Source organism: Salmo salar, chromosome ssa24 (assembly GCF_905237065.1).
Source record: "Salmo salar chromosome ssa24, Ssal_v3.1, whole genome shotgun sequence".
Taxonomy (NCBI): Eukaryota; Metazoa; Chordata; class Actinopteri; order Salmoniformes; family Salmonidae; genus Salmo; species Salmo salar.
This window is the reverse complement of record NC_059465.1, coordinates 20,489,700-20,506,534: the sequence shown is the minus strand read 5'-3', so window position 1 is coordinate 20,506,534 and position 16,835 is coordinate 20,489,700. Positions and strand designations below refer to the sequence as shown.

At 42.5% G+C, this 16,835-nt stretch overlaps 1 protein-coding gene across 5 annotated transcripts; it reads left to right on the top strand.

Annotated features, from left to right (window-relative positions):
• Positions 1 to 644: 644 nt before the first annotated feature.
• Positions 645 to 14,820, top strand: LOC106585588 (rho-related BTB domain-containing protein 2). Of its 5 annotated transcripts, none has more exons than XM_014171964.1 (11): positions 1,392 to 1,481; positions 1,585 to 1,709; positions 4,576 to 4,777; positions 5,097 to 5,200; positions 5,309 to 5,494; positions 5,747 to 6,690; positions 6,772 to 6,890; positions 7,133 to 7,283; positions 9,999 to 10,087; positions 10,275 to 10,380; positions 10,563 to 14,820. In XM_014171964.1, the coding sequence occupies exons 2-11, from the start codon at positions 1,645 to 1,647 to the stop codon at positions 10,766 to 10,768; spliced, it is 2,172 nt and encodes a 723-aa protein (XP_014027439.1). In that variant the 5' UTR covers positions 1,392 to 1,481; positions 1,585 to 1,644; the 3' UTR covers positions 10,769 to 14,820. The 5 variants fall into 5 exon arrangements, with proteins under 5 accessions (XP_014027442.1, XP_014027439.1, XP_014027440.1 ...); XM_014171965.1 differs by adding an exon at positions 3,634 to 3,798 and having other exon boundaries at positions 1,398 to 1,709; XM_014171967.2 differs by lacking the exons at positions 1,392 to 1,481; positions 1,585 to 1,709 and adding an exon at positions 645 to 756.
• The last annotated feature ends 2,015 nt before the right edge of the window (positions 14,821 to 16,835 follow it).

Genomic DNA, 16,835 nt, shown 5'->3' with positions numbered 1-16,835 from the left:
AAGAAAATAGTAATGCAGCAGCCTCATCTTGTGGAATAGATAACACATTACAATGGTTAAAATAACATGGTGGACACATTTTGGTACTTATTCACATATGTCAGTTAACATATGCAATGTCATTGTCTCAAGCAATGTCTTGATTAGGGTTACTGTAGCCAAAAACACGCATGCGTTTATTGAAAGTCAATAACTAATTAGTCCTTCCCAAAGCGGCTTACTGTTAACAATAGCTGTTTACTGTAAGATGAGAGTGTGCACCGATATGGGTGCGATGCAGCCTCTGGCACATTATTGTTATCTAAAAACATTGTGTCAGGACAATTTTTCAATCTATAGAAAATACATTACTAACTGTCATTACACAATTATACCATTTTGGTGTATCCAGTAAGCCTACTCTGGCTTTTCTTTCCACACAAGGACATTTAACACTGTGGATATTACTGCTCTGGGTATGTTCATAGACACTTTCAACTCTAAAGGTCAAATGTAATTTAATCTTCCTGTTCTCTCAACAAAGTTAAAATATACCAAAACATGTGACTTTGTGTGTGTGTGTGAGAGAGAGAGAGAGAGAGAGAGAGAGAGAGAGAGAGAGAGAGAGAGAGAGAGAGAGAGAGAGAGAGAGAGAGAGAGAGAGAGGCAGGCAAAAAAGGAAAGGGAGGGGGTGGAATATTGAAAGTGGAAGGATGAGTGACCATTCTTTCTTAAACAAACTAAGGTGCAGTGTTTGGCCAGCCCACAAGAGAACGGGTAAGGAGCTTAAAATAATTTTCAAACAGTATTTATGATGCCTGTGGGTGTTTAAAATGTTTTAAAGTGTATACAATCTTGTTTACACAGGCGATGCTTTGAGTTAGGTTAGAACTTTGTCAAATGAGATCAATCCATGAGACATGGTTAAATTGACCTATAGTCATGCAAATATTTTATTTATTTTTGGAAGGTTTTATGTTTTGTGAACAGAATACTTGAGAGGGGAAAAAACAACCCCATTGAGGGATCATAAAATCTTATTACAATTTCAGGACCAGGACCATATTGACTCACAGTACCACATCATGGCAACTTTAAAGTCCACTCAGATCACATCCCATTATGTTTGCAATAGCCTACGATTTTAAGATATATATATATATATATATATATATAGTTTATTGCTTATCTCAGACATAATATTTGGAGTTTAGACATTAACCTTAATAATGATCTGTATAGTAGCCGAGCTGAGACTAAAAGTATTTACAGTAGAATCTGAACCAGAAGATACAGCAGCTAAATTGCCTACATTTGGATTGAATGGGATTTGCGGGAGATTTGCAGTGGAACGCTGTTTTGTAATGAATGGGGTTTTTATTGGTGCGCGTGCCTCTATAATAAATTACGTAGGTGACTGGAGCTGGTTCTTTGACGCGGCGTGGCCTGCGGTTGACGGTGAAGACGGACTCATGTAGACCACCAGTGTCCTCAGGCACACGGTGATGATATCCTTATTATTTTTACCAAGTATTCTTTTCTGGTGACTTTAGCGGCGTGGCCGCTATTTAATCCCCTATATTTAATATATTTAATTCCCTATAGTTATCCTTGCTGCGAAAATGACGTTCAACCCAGGCTACGGTAGGGTGCTAGCCGCATCCGATGGAGCACTCTTCTTCTCAGTCTCAAACATCGGTCAATCCGATGCACCATTTCCTTATGTTGAGGTAAGGAGAAATGTTGGCCAAATGCGCAACGGGATAGGCTTTTGGGTTAGTAACCTATAATAGCCTATACTAATCTAACATTTTGGCATGCACCTCAATAACACAAAATGGCACAAGGAAGGAACCTCTGGGTGTTACGTAATCGTGGCGCTGAATGCCCAGTGACTCGGCTTGATGGAAATAGCTTTTGTAGCAAGCTGGGTGAATGTTATTAGCTAAACCCTTTATAATTTGCTGACCTGCATGTATGGTCAGTTCTTGGAGCGGATATAGCCTATAGTATAGTTATATTATAAAGAGGCTATCATATCGTCTGTATGGCCAAGTTATCTAATGGAATCCTCTGAAATAATTCGTTTTTTAGGCTATGATATATCAAACTTACTAGTTATATCAGTCTAGTTTGCATCTAAAGCTGCCTAACTAAAAGGGGCCATAGGCTCATGAGAATCCATACGTCCATAATTTAACGAAATAACTATGGAATTCTTCTTTGCACACAAGATAGTGCTAGACTTGTTGTATAGGCGATGGTATGACAGACAGTATTTGGTTGCATCACCCCGGCATTAGACAGAGGTCTGAACTGCAGCTAAAGTGCCTCGGTTGAGTTCTTGCTGAATTATGATTGATGACGTGGCTATTTGTTAAGCGCAGACTGTTGCCAAATAGCCAACATTACCAACGAGAGAAAATGGCATTGAGGAGTAGGTTGGCAATCCGGCCCCAGAATTCAGTTTCCGCCGCCGTTCAAGTTCGCAGCCTTCTTCCATTCAAGAACATAATATTGAAGGTATTTTCTATGAATTGGCGTGCAGCAGATAGCCTACTAACTACATTGTGAGACGATCTAATAGCCTATATTGGAGCCCACAGAGACCAAGCATAACCAGCCGACGGTACAGCCATGCAGAGTGGACACTCGAATTTCGTCGAAACACAACGTCATCATGTTTCGCGCCCTCGTTGTCAAAGACGGTGACATTGTTGCAACTCATAGTTGCGGAGGTTGTCTGGATACTGGGAATGGACATTTTATTAACGAATAAAGCTACGGCGGTGTAGTTGCTGGCTTGATATGCTATGACATTTTTTTCCCCTCGTGGTCCAGTCTGGCCACATTGTTTACGTTTTTGCGCGTGGCTGTCAGTCTACTTTGTAAAGGTCATTCAGTTGCCATACCGCTGTTACAGTATACCGAGTTTTTGATAGGTATATAATCAGTCAATCTATGGCCCATTGCATGTGTGGTACCAGGGTATGACACAGAAGCAAATCTGGTTCCCTTGGAAACTGGGTAACCACTATTTTTCTAGACGTGGATAGAGGGTTTCCGTCTGTCTGTCTGAACTAATTATGTTCACTACAATTTTCTTGAATCCTAGACTGATCTACTTTTTTTTGGGGGGGGGCTTGCTAAGACACTGCCAAGGAGGGGTTCTTGATCAAATAATGCTTATATGATTGATTGTATAAATTCATCAAGCGACAGATGTCAGTGTGAGTATTTTTGTCCAAAAGAACACTGTTGTTTGACATTGCCAGGCCTATTGGTTAGACCATGGCTGAATTTATTGAAAGATTTGTTTTGGTTGCAAGTGCTTTATACAGAACTGTGATTTCAGCTGCATCCTTGCATAATGGGACTCCCTGTGGTCTGTTTAATTTGATCCAAGATGTATCTCTGGGTAACAATGTGAATCATATTATATTTTGTTATGTTGAATGTGGCTTATGTTGGAGAGAGGTTGTGATCCTATAACACATTGTTCTGGGAAATGGAATGTCCTCTCCTTTCACTATAACTTAGTATTTAAGTCTGCATAAAACACAGGGAAACACAAAATGACAAGACACGGGTACAGCCTGAGTATAACCCAGATGCTAGACAAATTAAGTTAGCAGAGTCTGTGCTTATTTTTAGGAACACATCCTACTTCACTTCCAGAACTCTGAAATCCCCAGCGTGTCTCTTCAAATGAAAGAGTAAGGAACGTCAGGGACCTTCTGAATTGGCACGGCACTCAGCCATGCAGCCACATCACTGGGGCCGAGCTCCCTGCCATCCAGGACCTCTATACCAGACAGTGTAAGAGGAAGGCCATAAAAATGTTCAACGACTACAGCCACCCAAGTCATAGACTGTTTTCTCTGCTACCGAATGGCAAGCGGTCCTGATACACCAAGTCTAGAACCAACAGGACATTGAACATCTTCTAGCCCCAAGCCATAAGACTGCTAGATAGACTGCTAGATAGACTGCTAGATAGACTGCTAAATAGACTGCTAGATAGACTGCTAAATAGACTGCTAAATAGTATTTGCACTAACTTTTTTGACTCATCACATATGCTGCTGCTACTGTTTATTATCTGTCACAATATTCCTAGTTATATGCATATATCTACCTCAATTACCTCGTACCCCTGCACATCGACTCGGTACTGGTACCCCGTGTAGCTCAGTTGGTAGAGCATGGTGTTTGCAACACCAGGGTTGTGGGTTCGATTCCCACGGGGGGCCAGCACAGAAAAAAAATGTATGAAATTGTATGAAATGTATGCATTCACTACTGTAAGTCGCTCTGGATAAGAGCGTCTGCTAAATGACTAAAATGTAAATTATGTGTTTTGTTACGTGTTCTGTTATTTCTCTATTTTCTTTCTCTCTGCATTGTTGGGAAGGGCCCGTAAGTAAGCAGTTCACTGTTAGTCTACACCTGTTGTTTACAAAGTATGTGAGAAATAAAATATGATTTGATTGCAGTATTGATACCTGATGAGGTGCAATGTTTTTAACAAGCTCCTCAGTACCTCTGTGATATTTGATCTATTTTATCAAACTCTGCTTTCCTCTGCCCTGACAGGCCCCAGTTGATGGATTCTGACATGGACTATGAGAGGCCAAACGTTGAGACTATCAAGTGTGTGGTGGTAGGGGACAACGCTGTTGGGAAGACCCGCCTTATCTGTGCCCGGGCCTGTAATGCCACACTCACTCAGTACCAATTGCTTGCTACACATGTACCCACTGTCTGGGCCATAGACCAGTACAGAGTTTGCCAGGAGGTGAGTGGTGGAGTTTGCCTGTTAATTAATGAAAAGCTTTATCTGTTTGTCTGTTTTCTCTATTGTGGCTACGTTTTAGGTAATGGACTGCATGGGGTTTGAAATGAAATGAACTGTTTGGTCCACCAGCAACTTGACTGTGAAGGAAAACAATACTGAAATCCTCTGTTTTAAGTGCTACAGTTGGGTAAACGGTTGTTGCACATTAACAAACCTGCAACACACAATGTTTATCTTGGGCTTAGCACATTAGGCTGGTGGGCAACCCTGCAGTTGTTGGTAATATCCATGCATGTGATAGATATCTCTCTCTGGTCAGGTTCTGGAGCGATCTAGGGATGTGGTGGATGACGTCAGTGTGTCGCTGCGGCTCTGGGACACGTTCGGGGACCATCACAAGGACCGACGCTTTGCGTATGGAAGGTGAGATCAGCTGACCTTGTTTACTCATGCAAGTCATGGTACCGTTGCAGAGTAAAGTAAGTGGACCTTTCCTTTCTGTCCCTTCCCTAACCCCACTCGTCATTGCAGGTCCGATGTGGTGGTTCTGTGTTTCTCCATCGCCAACCCCAACTCCTTGTACCATGTGAAGACCATGTGGTACCCTGAGATCAAACACTTCTGCCCCCGGGCTCCAGTCATCCTGGTGGGCTGCCAGCTGGACCTGCGCTACGCTGACCTGGAGGCAGTCAACAGGGCACGACGGCCACTAGCAAGGTGCCCTACAACTACTAAGTCCAGTGCTTTCAATCTAAAGCAGTGCTTTTCATCTCAAGTTAAAGTTGATAGCCTGTGATTGATAGATTCACTGTGTCACCATTAGAAATGTAGGTACCACTTTGTACTAAGATTTGTAAACAATATACAATGTCATTTATCCTCATGCTGCTCTGAATCATGTTAATTTACTCCGTAAACTCACTTAACCTTTGGCCTCTTTTTGGCCTCATTTATGGTCATATCTTCCAGACCCATTAAATACAATGAGATTCTGCCTCCAGAGAGGGGCCGTGAGGTGGCCAAAGAGCTGGGAGTGCCGTACTATGAGACCAGCGTTGTGGCTCAGTTTGGAGTAAAGGACGTATTTGATAACGCCATCCGGGCCGCCCTAATCTCACGACGCCACCTGCAGTTCTGGAAGTCACACCTGCGCAACGTGCAGCGGTCCCTCCTCCAGGCCCCCTTCCTTCCTCCCAAACCCCCACCACCCATCATCACTGTGCCACCTCCCCCCACCACCACTGAGGAGCATCCTGGCCGTCTTCTAGAGGACCCCCTGTGTTCCGATGTCATCCTGGTCCTACAGGAGAAGCAGAGAATCTTCGCCCACAAGATCTACTTGGCCACGTCCTCCTCCAAGTTCTATGACCTCTTCATCCTGGACGCCCGGTCTGAGGAGACTGAGCGGCCCGCGCGCGCCACTGCTCTGTCTGGCCGTGAGATGCTGATGCGTGCTGCCAGCTTCGATGTGTGTGAGAGCCCTGACGAAGGTGACAGGGCCAACCTGCGGGCCTGCACCAGTGACGGCACCCTGAGGGACTCTGAAGGGGGCCGGAGGGGCAGACTGCTATCTACCTGGAGCAGGGCTTTTGTCAGCATCCAGGAGGAGCTGGTGGATGACCCAGTGACCTACAGCCCCAGGCCTATGACCGTGGTGCACATGGACCAGTCCATGCAGCTGGGGCCCTTCCGCGCTGTGCTACGCTACCTGTACACTGGTCAGCTGGACGAGCACGAGAAGGAGCTAATGCACATCGCACACATTGCTGAGCTGCTGGAGGTCTTTGACCTGCGCATGATGGTGGCCAACATCCTTAACAACGAGGCCTTCATGAACCAGGAAATCACCAAAGCCTTTCATGTACGGCGCACCAACAGAGTCAAAGAGTGCCTGGCCAAAGGAACCTTTTCTGGTGAGCGCACATCATAATACTGTGGGATTTTGTACACTGTGTTTCTCCTTGGATGCAGTATGATTTAACTTTGTGTTCCAGATGTAGTGTTCAAGCTGGATGATGGAACGATCATGGCCCATAAGCCCCTGCTCATCTCCAGCTGTGACTGGATGGCAGCTATGTTTGGGGGGCCCTTTGTGGAGAGCTGCACCAAAGAAGTAAGTCAATTCTTTACACCCTCTCACTGGAGTTAGAGAGTGTACCACTATATTACATTTTAATTGGTCTTGTGCACAATAACAAGACCTTCTGCAAGTCACCTAAATAACCAGCCTGAATAACCAGCCTGAATAACCAGCCTGAATAACCAACCTAAATAACCAAACACACAAGATCACAGTAGAATACACTAGTGAATCGGAACGGGAAGAATGATGTCGATCTGTGCCTTTTGTCTCAGGTGCTGTTTCCTAACACGACTCGCAGCTGTATGAGGGCTGTGCTGGAGTACCTGTACACTGGGCGCTTCTGTTCCCGCACTGACCTGGATGCCATGGAGCTCATTGTTCTTGCCAACCGTCTTTGCCTCCCACACCTAGTTGCACTAACAGGTATCTACTTGTTTTTGAGCACACCCTCATACACAAAGCCACATCTGTGCAACACAAGACATGCACACTTATAGTTTAACACACACTTCCCTCTCTTTTTCCTTCTCTTCACAGTGTCTATTAGGCTAATATGTGTGTTGAGAGAGTTGTTTCTGTTCCTTTAATAATTATGTTGCAAGTTAGATTTGGCAATGTGCGCAGTGACAGACTGGATTTTATAGGATAGGATGATCTTCAATGTCCCAGAAGGAAAAATGGTCTTAGACACATTACTGCTGTAAACAAAATAGACTCTGTACATGACACACTCAACATAATATATACACTACATGTTACTCTTATTATACACGTTGTACACTTCTCATATAGCCAAATACATAATACGTTGCACATTCCCTTATATTCTGTCAGTGGTGTACTAACATAGCTCAGGTTGACTTACAGTATTGCTGTTTAGGTATTTGATGGACATGGGAAGGAAGGAGTGCTTATATTTGTTCAGCTTACAAGTAGGGACCCTATAGCGTCTGCCTGAGGGGAGGAGTTGATCCTCAGAGTGAAGTACATGGGAGGGATCAGAAATTATGCTGCCTCACACCCATGACCTTCATGGCAGTTTGTATCAGGTGGGCAGTTTGAGATTTCAGTTGAATATCTCTATGACCGCATGGTAGATCAGGATAATTATTTTCTGGCCAACTCCAAAAAGCCATAGGAAGTAGAGGTGTTGTTGGACTCTGGAGCAGACACTCTTTACTTGGACCTTCCAGCTCAGCACATTGTCCATATATACAGTGGGGCAAAAAAGTATTTAGTCAGCCACCAATTGTACAAGTTCTCCCACTTAAAAAGATGAGAGGCCTGTAATTTTCATCCTAGGTACACTTCAACTATGACAGACAAAATGAGAAAAAAAAATCTGGAAAATCACATTGTAGGATTTTTAATGAATTTATTTGCAAATTATGGTGGAAAATAAGTATTTGGTCACAGCATGATTTCTGTCACAAGTAAGATTTCTGGCTCTCACAGACCTGTAACTTCTTCTTTAAGAGGCTCCTCTGTCCTCCACTTGTTACCTGTATTAATGGCACCTGTTTGAACTTGTTATCAGTATAAAAGACACCTGTCCACAACCTCAAACAGTCACACTCCAAACTCCACTATGGCCAAGACCAAAGAGCTGTCAAAGGACACCAGAAACAAAATTGTAGACCTGCACCAGGCTGGGAAGACTGAATCTGCAATAGGTAAGCAGCTTGGTTTGAAGAAATCAACTGTGGGAGCAATTATTAGGAAATGGAAGACATACAAGACCACTGATAATCTCCCTCGATCTGGGGCTCCACGCAAGATCTCACCCCGTGGGGTCAAAATGATCATAAGCACGGTGAGCAAAAATCCCAGAACCACACGGGGGGTCCTAGTGAATGACCTGCAGAGAGCTGGGACCAAAGTAACAAAGCCTACCATCAGTAACACACTACGCCGCCAGGGACTCAAATCCTGCAGTACCAGACGTGTCCCCCTGCTTAAGCCAGTACATGTCCAGGCCCGTCTGAAGTTTGCTAGATAGAGAGCATTTGGATGATCCAGAAGAGGATTGGGAGAATGTCATATGGTCAGATGAAACCAAAGTATAACTTTTTGGTAAAAACTCAACTCGTCGTGTTTGGAGGACAAAGAATGCTGAGTTGCATCCAAAGAACACCATACCTACTGTGAAGCATGTGGGTGGAAACATCATGCTTTGGGGATGTTTTTCTGCAAAGGGACCAGGACGACTGATCCGTGTAAAAGAAACAATGAATGGGGCCATGTATCGTGAGATTTTGAGTGAAAACCTCCTTCCATCAGCAAGGGCATTGAAGATGAAACGTGGCTGGGTCTTTCAGCATGACAATGATCCCAAACACACCGCCTGGGCAACGAAGGAGTGGCTTCGTTAGAAGCATTTCAAGGTCCTGGAGTGGCCTAGCCAGTCTCCAGATCTCAACCCCATAGAAAATCTTTGGAGGGAGTTGAAAGTCCGTGTTGCCCAGCGACAGCCCCAAAACATCACTGCTCTAGAGGAGATCTGCATGGAGGAATGGGCCAAAATACCAGCAACAGTGTGTGAAAACCTTGTGAAGACTTACAGAAAACATTTGACCTGTGTCATTGCCAACAAAGGGTATATAACAGAGATAAACTTTTGTTATTGACCAAATACTTATTTTCCACCATAATTTGCAAATAAATTCATAAAAAATCCTACAATGTGATTTTCTGGAAATAAAATTCTCATTTTGTCTGTCATAGTTGAAGTGTACCTAGGATGAAAATTACAGGCCTCTCTCATCTTTTTAAGTGGGAGAACTTGCACAATTGGTGGCTGACTAAATACTTTTTTGCCCCACTGTATACCCAGGTAACCTGTACAAACTAACCTGTGCTATGTTGGCATTGTGGACAACCACAGGCACATGGTCACCAACAGATTTGGGGTCAAACACTATCTTTTCTGTTTTCTTTACATTAAGGATGAGATGGTGCTCATCACACCACATGACAAACCTTTGAATTTCTGACCTGTACACAGTAGTATCAGCATGTTTATACATCAAACAAGAATGGCAGTATCATCAGAAAACTTGACAATACAATTATCAGAATTACTGCAAATTATTATTCTGTTGTTCTTGTGATACCCTGCATGTTATGCCTCTGTTTCAGAACTCTACACAGTGACAGTCCTGATGGAGGCTGCTATGATGGGGGCTGATATTGACGGAGATGTGCTGTTATACCTGGAGATGGCTCAGGTAAGATGGAGGCCTTGTTCCTATTGCAATTCCATGAGTGTATTTATTCTTTATACAGTTTTTCTCCAATCTCACAAGTGTTTCTATTTCTAATGCTAATTTCTTTAACAAGTGTTACACTTTTAAATGTAAAAAGTTAGCACGTGTGGAATAAGGTCTTCCATAATATCTTGTGTCTCTCTGGCAGTTCCATTGTGCCCAACAGCTAACTGGCTGGTGCCTTCACCACATCTGCACCAACTATAATAGTGTGTGCCGCAAGTTTCCTCGAGACATGAAGGCCACGTCTACAGGTGATGCAAGTGAAATGCTAACTAAAGAGAACTGTATGTGCGTGAAACTACAATTGTCATTTGAAACGCCCTTTTACATCAATGCAGGATTTATAGAGAAGTTAGCATTATATGAAGCATATGTGTCTGCACATCTGTCTGCATTTGATGTTGCTAAAGCTGTTGAGCCATGCCTCTTGCAGACAACCAGGACTACTTTGAGAAGCACCGCTGGCCACCAGTGTGGTTCCTGAAGGAGGATGACCACTACCAGAGAGCAAGGAAGGAGCGCGACAAGGAGGACTTCCTGTACCAGAGGAGGCAGTGTAAACGCAAGTGGCTCTTCTGGAACTTTCCCTCTTCTCCCTCTGCCAACTCCGCCTCTTCTGGTTCCAATGCTGTCGTCTGATTGGCACTCAGGTTACAGGCAAGGCCCTCTGTGGGGATCTGTAGAGATGACTTGGGAAAGTGGAGAATCAGCACAGTTGGCCAGACACTAGGCCCACTCATTCAGGCCCTCACCTTTCCCTCCCTCATTTCTGTTTTGCATCTGCAGCCAAGCTACACTCCCCCAGGTTTGCAGGGTCAGCTAAATCGGATAATGAACGACATTAGTCTCGTTCTTTTTGTGTTAGCATATCCATGCAAAGACAATGAAGCTCAAACCTTAAAGATCAGTGACTTAAACCTTATGAACAAGGCAAGGTAGATGGTGCTGATGGCTGCTCAATATGTTGTTGATATTCCTGCATACACCACCAGGGGGAGAACTGAGCAAGTTAGGAAGAGGCTTAGCTTCAAGGTAAAGAACTGTGATCCTAAGCTCATGATAACCATTGACTGACTTGAATTGACAACCAAGTGCTTATCAGCTGCAACAGACATAGCAAAGACCAATGACCAGCAAAGTAACACAGAAATCAAGTCTCAGTGATAACACTTTCTTGCCCTTAAGTGTTTGCACAATCTACCAAACCAGGATGTGTACAGTACAATTATAATCACTCAACCAGAAATATCAACAAAATGCATTAGGTCTGCATTAAGATTAATCTATTCAAGTCATATAGGACATCCCCTTAGATCATCTGCCTACTGGAAACCACTAAGTCTGTACAGAATTACGACTTAAATGAAAACAGCGGAGATTTGACTCCTGTCCTCTTTTGTACAGTTATTGTATATTGCATTTTTCTGTACAACTTGCACAGCTGACATTGATGTGAGTGTATACACGACCCCTGTGTTGTGACGTGTGGCTACATGTCAGAAAAGGGCTTTCTTTTACACGGCCACATTCGTCTTTTGACAAGATGCAAAAGAACCTGAATCACAGAGTATTGTTCAGCATTTGCTTTTGAAACGCCAACAAACACAAGCAAAGCTCACCACTATGTGTTGCAACAATGGAATAGCTTTGCACTACCAAGTTTCCTTTTCCTTAAAATCGGCAATTGTACCTTATCAGGAGAGTCTGATATATTTATCCACGTATCTTGAACCCCACAGCTTTATGGTGAATGCCACTATCAACCGGACCATTCCACATTATAGCAATGGATCTGGTGTATTTCATAAACCAATATGCCAACTCTTGGACTTGGAGAACCCACATGTACAGCAGTTCCCCTCTTGGACGGTGGTGTTTTAGGCTTGTCAGTCTGTAATGGCAGTGACCTTGCCTTTTAGAAGTTTGACATTATGCTTATAGGGTATCCCTGTGATTGCATGTCATTGGTTATTTCAGATGTACACATACAGGAGACTGTCTCGTGTCTGGGTCTCATCATTCATCTATAAATTCCTCCTCACACCCTGCTACTGGACTCTCCTCAAGAGAGGGGAGAGCACCACCTGTATGTATCAGCATTCTGATGAGAAGAGCACCGAGGCCATTACAGTACTGGACACACATGTGTCTGACAAGCTTCAAACAGTCTAAATGGGCTTGGAGAGATGATCATAGGATGAGAGAAATAGCAGCACTACAAGACAAGTTGAAGAGATATCTGAAGAGGATGTTTATATCCCTGTTGTCATTTCACCAACGACAACCCACAGTATTGTTTTGATTTATAAGCATGGTGCTCATTCATTATTGTGAGTATTTACAGCAGGTGTATATCAAAAGTGGATTACCGATTTCTAGCAACACTTTACATGAAGTTGTCCGCATTGCAGTGCCCTGGAATTACTATGAAATGCCGGTGGTGACCAGAAATAATAACAAAACTTGACCTGTTTCACACACATAATTATGAATGCTGCTAACTTATCAAGGAAGTTGAAAATCCATGTTGTTTTGTGCTATTTGGGCAAGTTATTGTAAGGTGTGATAGTCTACCAGATTTTGTTTGTTTTATGGATAGTTTTTTTCTTCAGATTTCTCCAATGCTTGTGCTGACCTCCGGTTACATGTATGGATGGTATGCAGGCAAACTGCTTTCAGATCAAAAGAAGTGGCTCTGTGGCTTGAGAAGGAAAATATGACATGGAGCACCCTCCCAGCCAATATACATTATTGTCAAGAATTTACTTGTAAAAAAAAAATATCTATATATAAAATAATAGCTTTTTGTAAGATAATGTAAGTTACTTGTAGGATATTGTTCTCCTTCATGCACTTAGAAAATATAGCCTACATCCCTTATGACATCACTAAAACGAGCTTTACAGTCATTTAAATGCCATGAATCCACTTACAAATCTAACATGATATCTCAGAATGTTGTTTAAATGCTCAATTATACCAATAGACTGCATGTACAAGGCTCATATAGATGTGTAGTCTGTCATTTAAGGTATAGATTATGGCAGTGCAGGAGCACAAGCCAGTAGATTTACACTTTTAGATCAAGTTCATATGTGATTTGTTGCTATAATCTAATTGAAAAAGGCAGGTTTGACATGTATGTTGTAAAAGGATTAATCACTTGGCATACCATCCCAACTCCTAATCACTTGGATCATTCTGTATTGCACTGGACATCCGAGTATATAGGCTTGTTTGTCGTCAATGTTCTGTTTTTACCAAGTAGTGAAATTATTCATTGTGTTGGAATTGTTGGTCTGTAAAATGGTTTTGTTGTGTTTTGTCAAATTGGTAAATGCATCAATGAACCTTTGAAATATTGTATTAATCATATATTTGATCAAATGTACCCTTAGAAGATTTATGTTTTGATTCAGGCCTTTGTTCCTTTTTTTCCTGTTTTGTCCATTCCACTTGACAATCCGCATTTACATGCTGTGGTTGAAATGCATTTGAGTTGATATCTCAATTAACCCTCTTCTGCTAATGCACTGCATCCAAGAAGACACCTCATGCCTTAATGTATAGTGTGTGAGAGACATTGAATGTAGATATTGTTACTGTGGTCACTAGTTTGTGTGTACTAAAGATGTGTCAATGTACCATGGTACTGAAGGCTTTGTTTATGTGTAAGTGTACATATCTGATTGTGGCATTAATGTGTGTACAGTTGAAAGCATCGTGAGCCTGTGCTTTTGTTAGTTTAGACAGTGTTTTGGTTTAATATTTTCATGCTCTGAACGGAATGTTTAGTAGTAAACCACTTTTCACCACACCAATAGACTAACACGATGACAAGCCCACTCTAGAAAACACATTCATCAATTACAAAAGTCAGCGCATCCCCATCAAATTAATGCAGAGAATACCAATTCTAATTTGTTTTCTGATCATTTACTTCACTATGGAGAAATATCAGTATTATCATTAGAATGGATGGCATTGACTTGGTGTGGGAATTAGAAGTTGGATTATAAATCAAAAACATAGATAATGGCCAATTATTTTACAACTGCCTGTTATAATGTGGCCGAGAAAATAATACAAGCTTTTAGCTGTACATATTTCAGCATAGATACTAGCTGATGTTGTACACTATGCAGGACATAGGCATACCAGTGTCGTTTAAACCATAAATGCACATTGCATTATGTAGACTGAGAGCCTTAGCTTCGATTTTCATCGAATTGTATAAGGGGGTATGACATGTACACAGCTCATATTCTTAGATGAGTAGGCAACTTCAGGTGTTACCTGCAAATATATTATGACTAGATAGAAAGAAAAGTTATAACTCAGAACTTTTAAAGCCCTTTTCCATGTGTTTAGGTGCTATATCACCGCTGCAGAGAAGCACAAACCAAAGGGAGCTTGTAGCAGTACCAGGACACCAATCTGCTGCACAATCAGTTGCATAGTTATAAACAAAACTTGTATTGAAATGGTTGAATTCAAAACTTGAATCTTTTCTCAGTGTTTATAGCCTGGTCTGACATTTTTGCTCGTCAACAGGTATTTATTTTTGTTGTTCTGGAGAGTTACAGATGTTTGTATTGTTTGTTAGGAGCTGTAGATCTTGAGTTCTGTAGCATGTGTTCTTGAAATGTGTAAATAGTGTTTATGTAATAAATATAAAGTAGCAGCCTGCACACAGATGTCTTTGTGTATGACTCAGATTCTATAGAAAGTGGTCCAATCGCCAAACAGGGTGTCGATTAATGATCTGACTTCTCCAGTCATCTAGGCAGGGCCGGTTCTAGCATTTTTGGGGGACTTAAGCGAGATTTGGTTCGGGGGCGCCCCACCTCTGCAAATATTTTAATGGCCCCTGTCATGACAGCAGATAGAAAAATTTATGTTTTTAAAGTTCATTTTCTGCAATTCTAAAAATGTTGTTATGGGGCAGAAAGAAAATTCTGAAATGTTATTACTAATTGAATGCCATTCTAATCATTTTGCAGTTTTAAACTCCCACAAGAGCAGAAATGTACTTTCTTTCAGCTGAAAGACGATGCCCATAGCTTACCCACGATTTTGCACAACGATTTAAGTCAAGTCATAGTTTTAGTCAAAGAATGATATATTTGGGGTTGAAGTTGGAAATCCGAAGTGGTAACTTGGGGGTTTTCCGTGCCAATGCCGTATGTTTCCTCTATGATATGACCTGCTAATACTTTTCAGGGCTGGGTTTTATTTGAATGGCATTGTTTCTTCATCAGAAACACCTGCAAAGTTCTTCCTCTTCGACAGTTGCAATATAATAAATGAACTTTGGCTGAGCCGAACAGCTTTTCCTGCTCGTCGAACATCTCATTCCAAAATCATGGGCATTAATGTGGAGTTGGTCCCCCCCTTTGCTGCTATAACAGCCTCCACTCTTCTGGGAAGGCTTTCCACTAGATGGTGGAACATTGCTGCGGGGACTTGCTTCCATTCAGCCACAAGCGCATTAGTGAGGTTGGGAACTGATGTTGGGTGATTAGGCCTGTCTCACAGTCGCCGTTCCAATTCATCCCAAAAGTGTTCGATGGGGTTGAGGTCATGGCTCTGCAGGCCAGTCAAGTTCTTCCACACTGATCTCGACAAACCATTCTCTGTATGGACCTCGCTTTGTGCATGGGGGAATTGTCATGCTGAATCAGGAAAGGGCCTTCCCCAAACTGTTGCCACAGAGTTGAAAGCACAGAATCGTCTAGAATGTCATTGTATGCTGTAGCGTTAACATTTTCCTTCACTGGAACTAAGGGGCCTAGCCCTAAACATGAAAAACAGCCCCAGACCATTATTCCTCCTCCACCAAACTTTACAGTTGGCATTACGCATTGGGGAAGGTAGCGTTCTCCTGGCATCTGCCAAACCCAGATTTGTCCGTTGGACTGCCAGATGGTAAAGCGGGATTCATCACTCTAGAAAACGCGTTTCCCCCTGCTCCAGAGTCCAATGGCGGCAAGCTTTACACCACTCCAGCCGACGCTTGGCATTGCGCATGCTGATCTTAGGCTTGTGTGCTGCTACTCGGCCATGGAAACTTGTCATGAACGTCCCGACGAACAGTTCTTGTGCTGACGTTGCTTCCAGAGGCAGTTTGGAATTTGGTAGTGAGTGTTGCAACTGAGAAAAGACAATTTTTATGTGGTACCCGCTTCAGCACTTGCCGGTCCCATTCTATGAGCTTGTGTGGTCTACCACTTCACGGCTGAGCCGTTGTTGCTCCTAGACATTTCCACTTCACAATAACAGCACTTACAGTTGACCGGGGCAGCTCTCGCAGGGCAGAAATTAGATGAACTGACTTGTTGGAAAGGTGGCATCCTATGAAGGTGCCACGTTGAAAGTCAATGAGCTCTTCAGTACGGGCCATTCTACTGCCAATGTTTGTCTATGAAGATTGCATGGCTGTGTGCTCAATTTTAAACACCTGTCAGCAATGAGTGTGGCTGAAATATAGCCGAATCCACTAATTTGAAGGTGTGTCCACATACTTTTGTATATATAGTGGATATTTTCTTTTAATACAGACCAACAAAAAAAAGTTTAACTTTACAAATTATCCAATGGATAATGTCAGTGCCCTACTTGTTGTTATTTCTCCACTCCACGTGGAAATCACCACAACCTTCCAAATATACTTTAACATGACTATAATCCAATCAAAACCATGTAG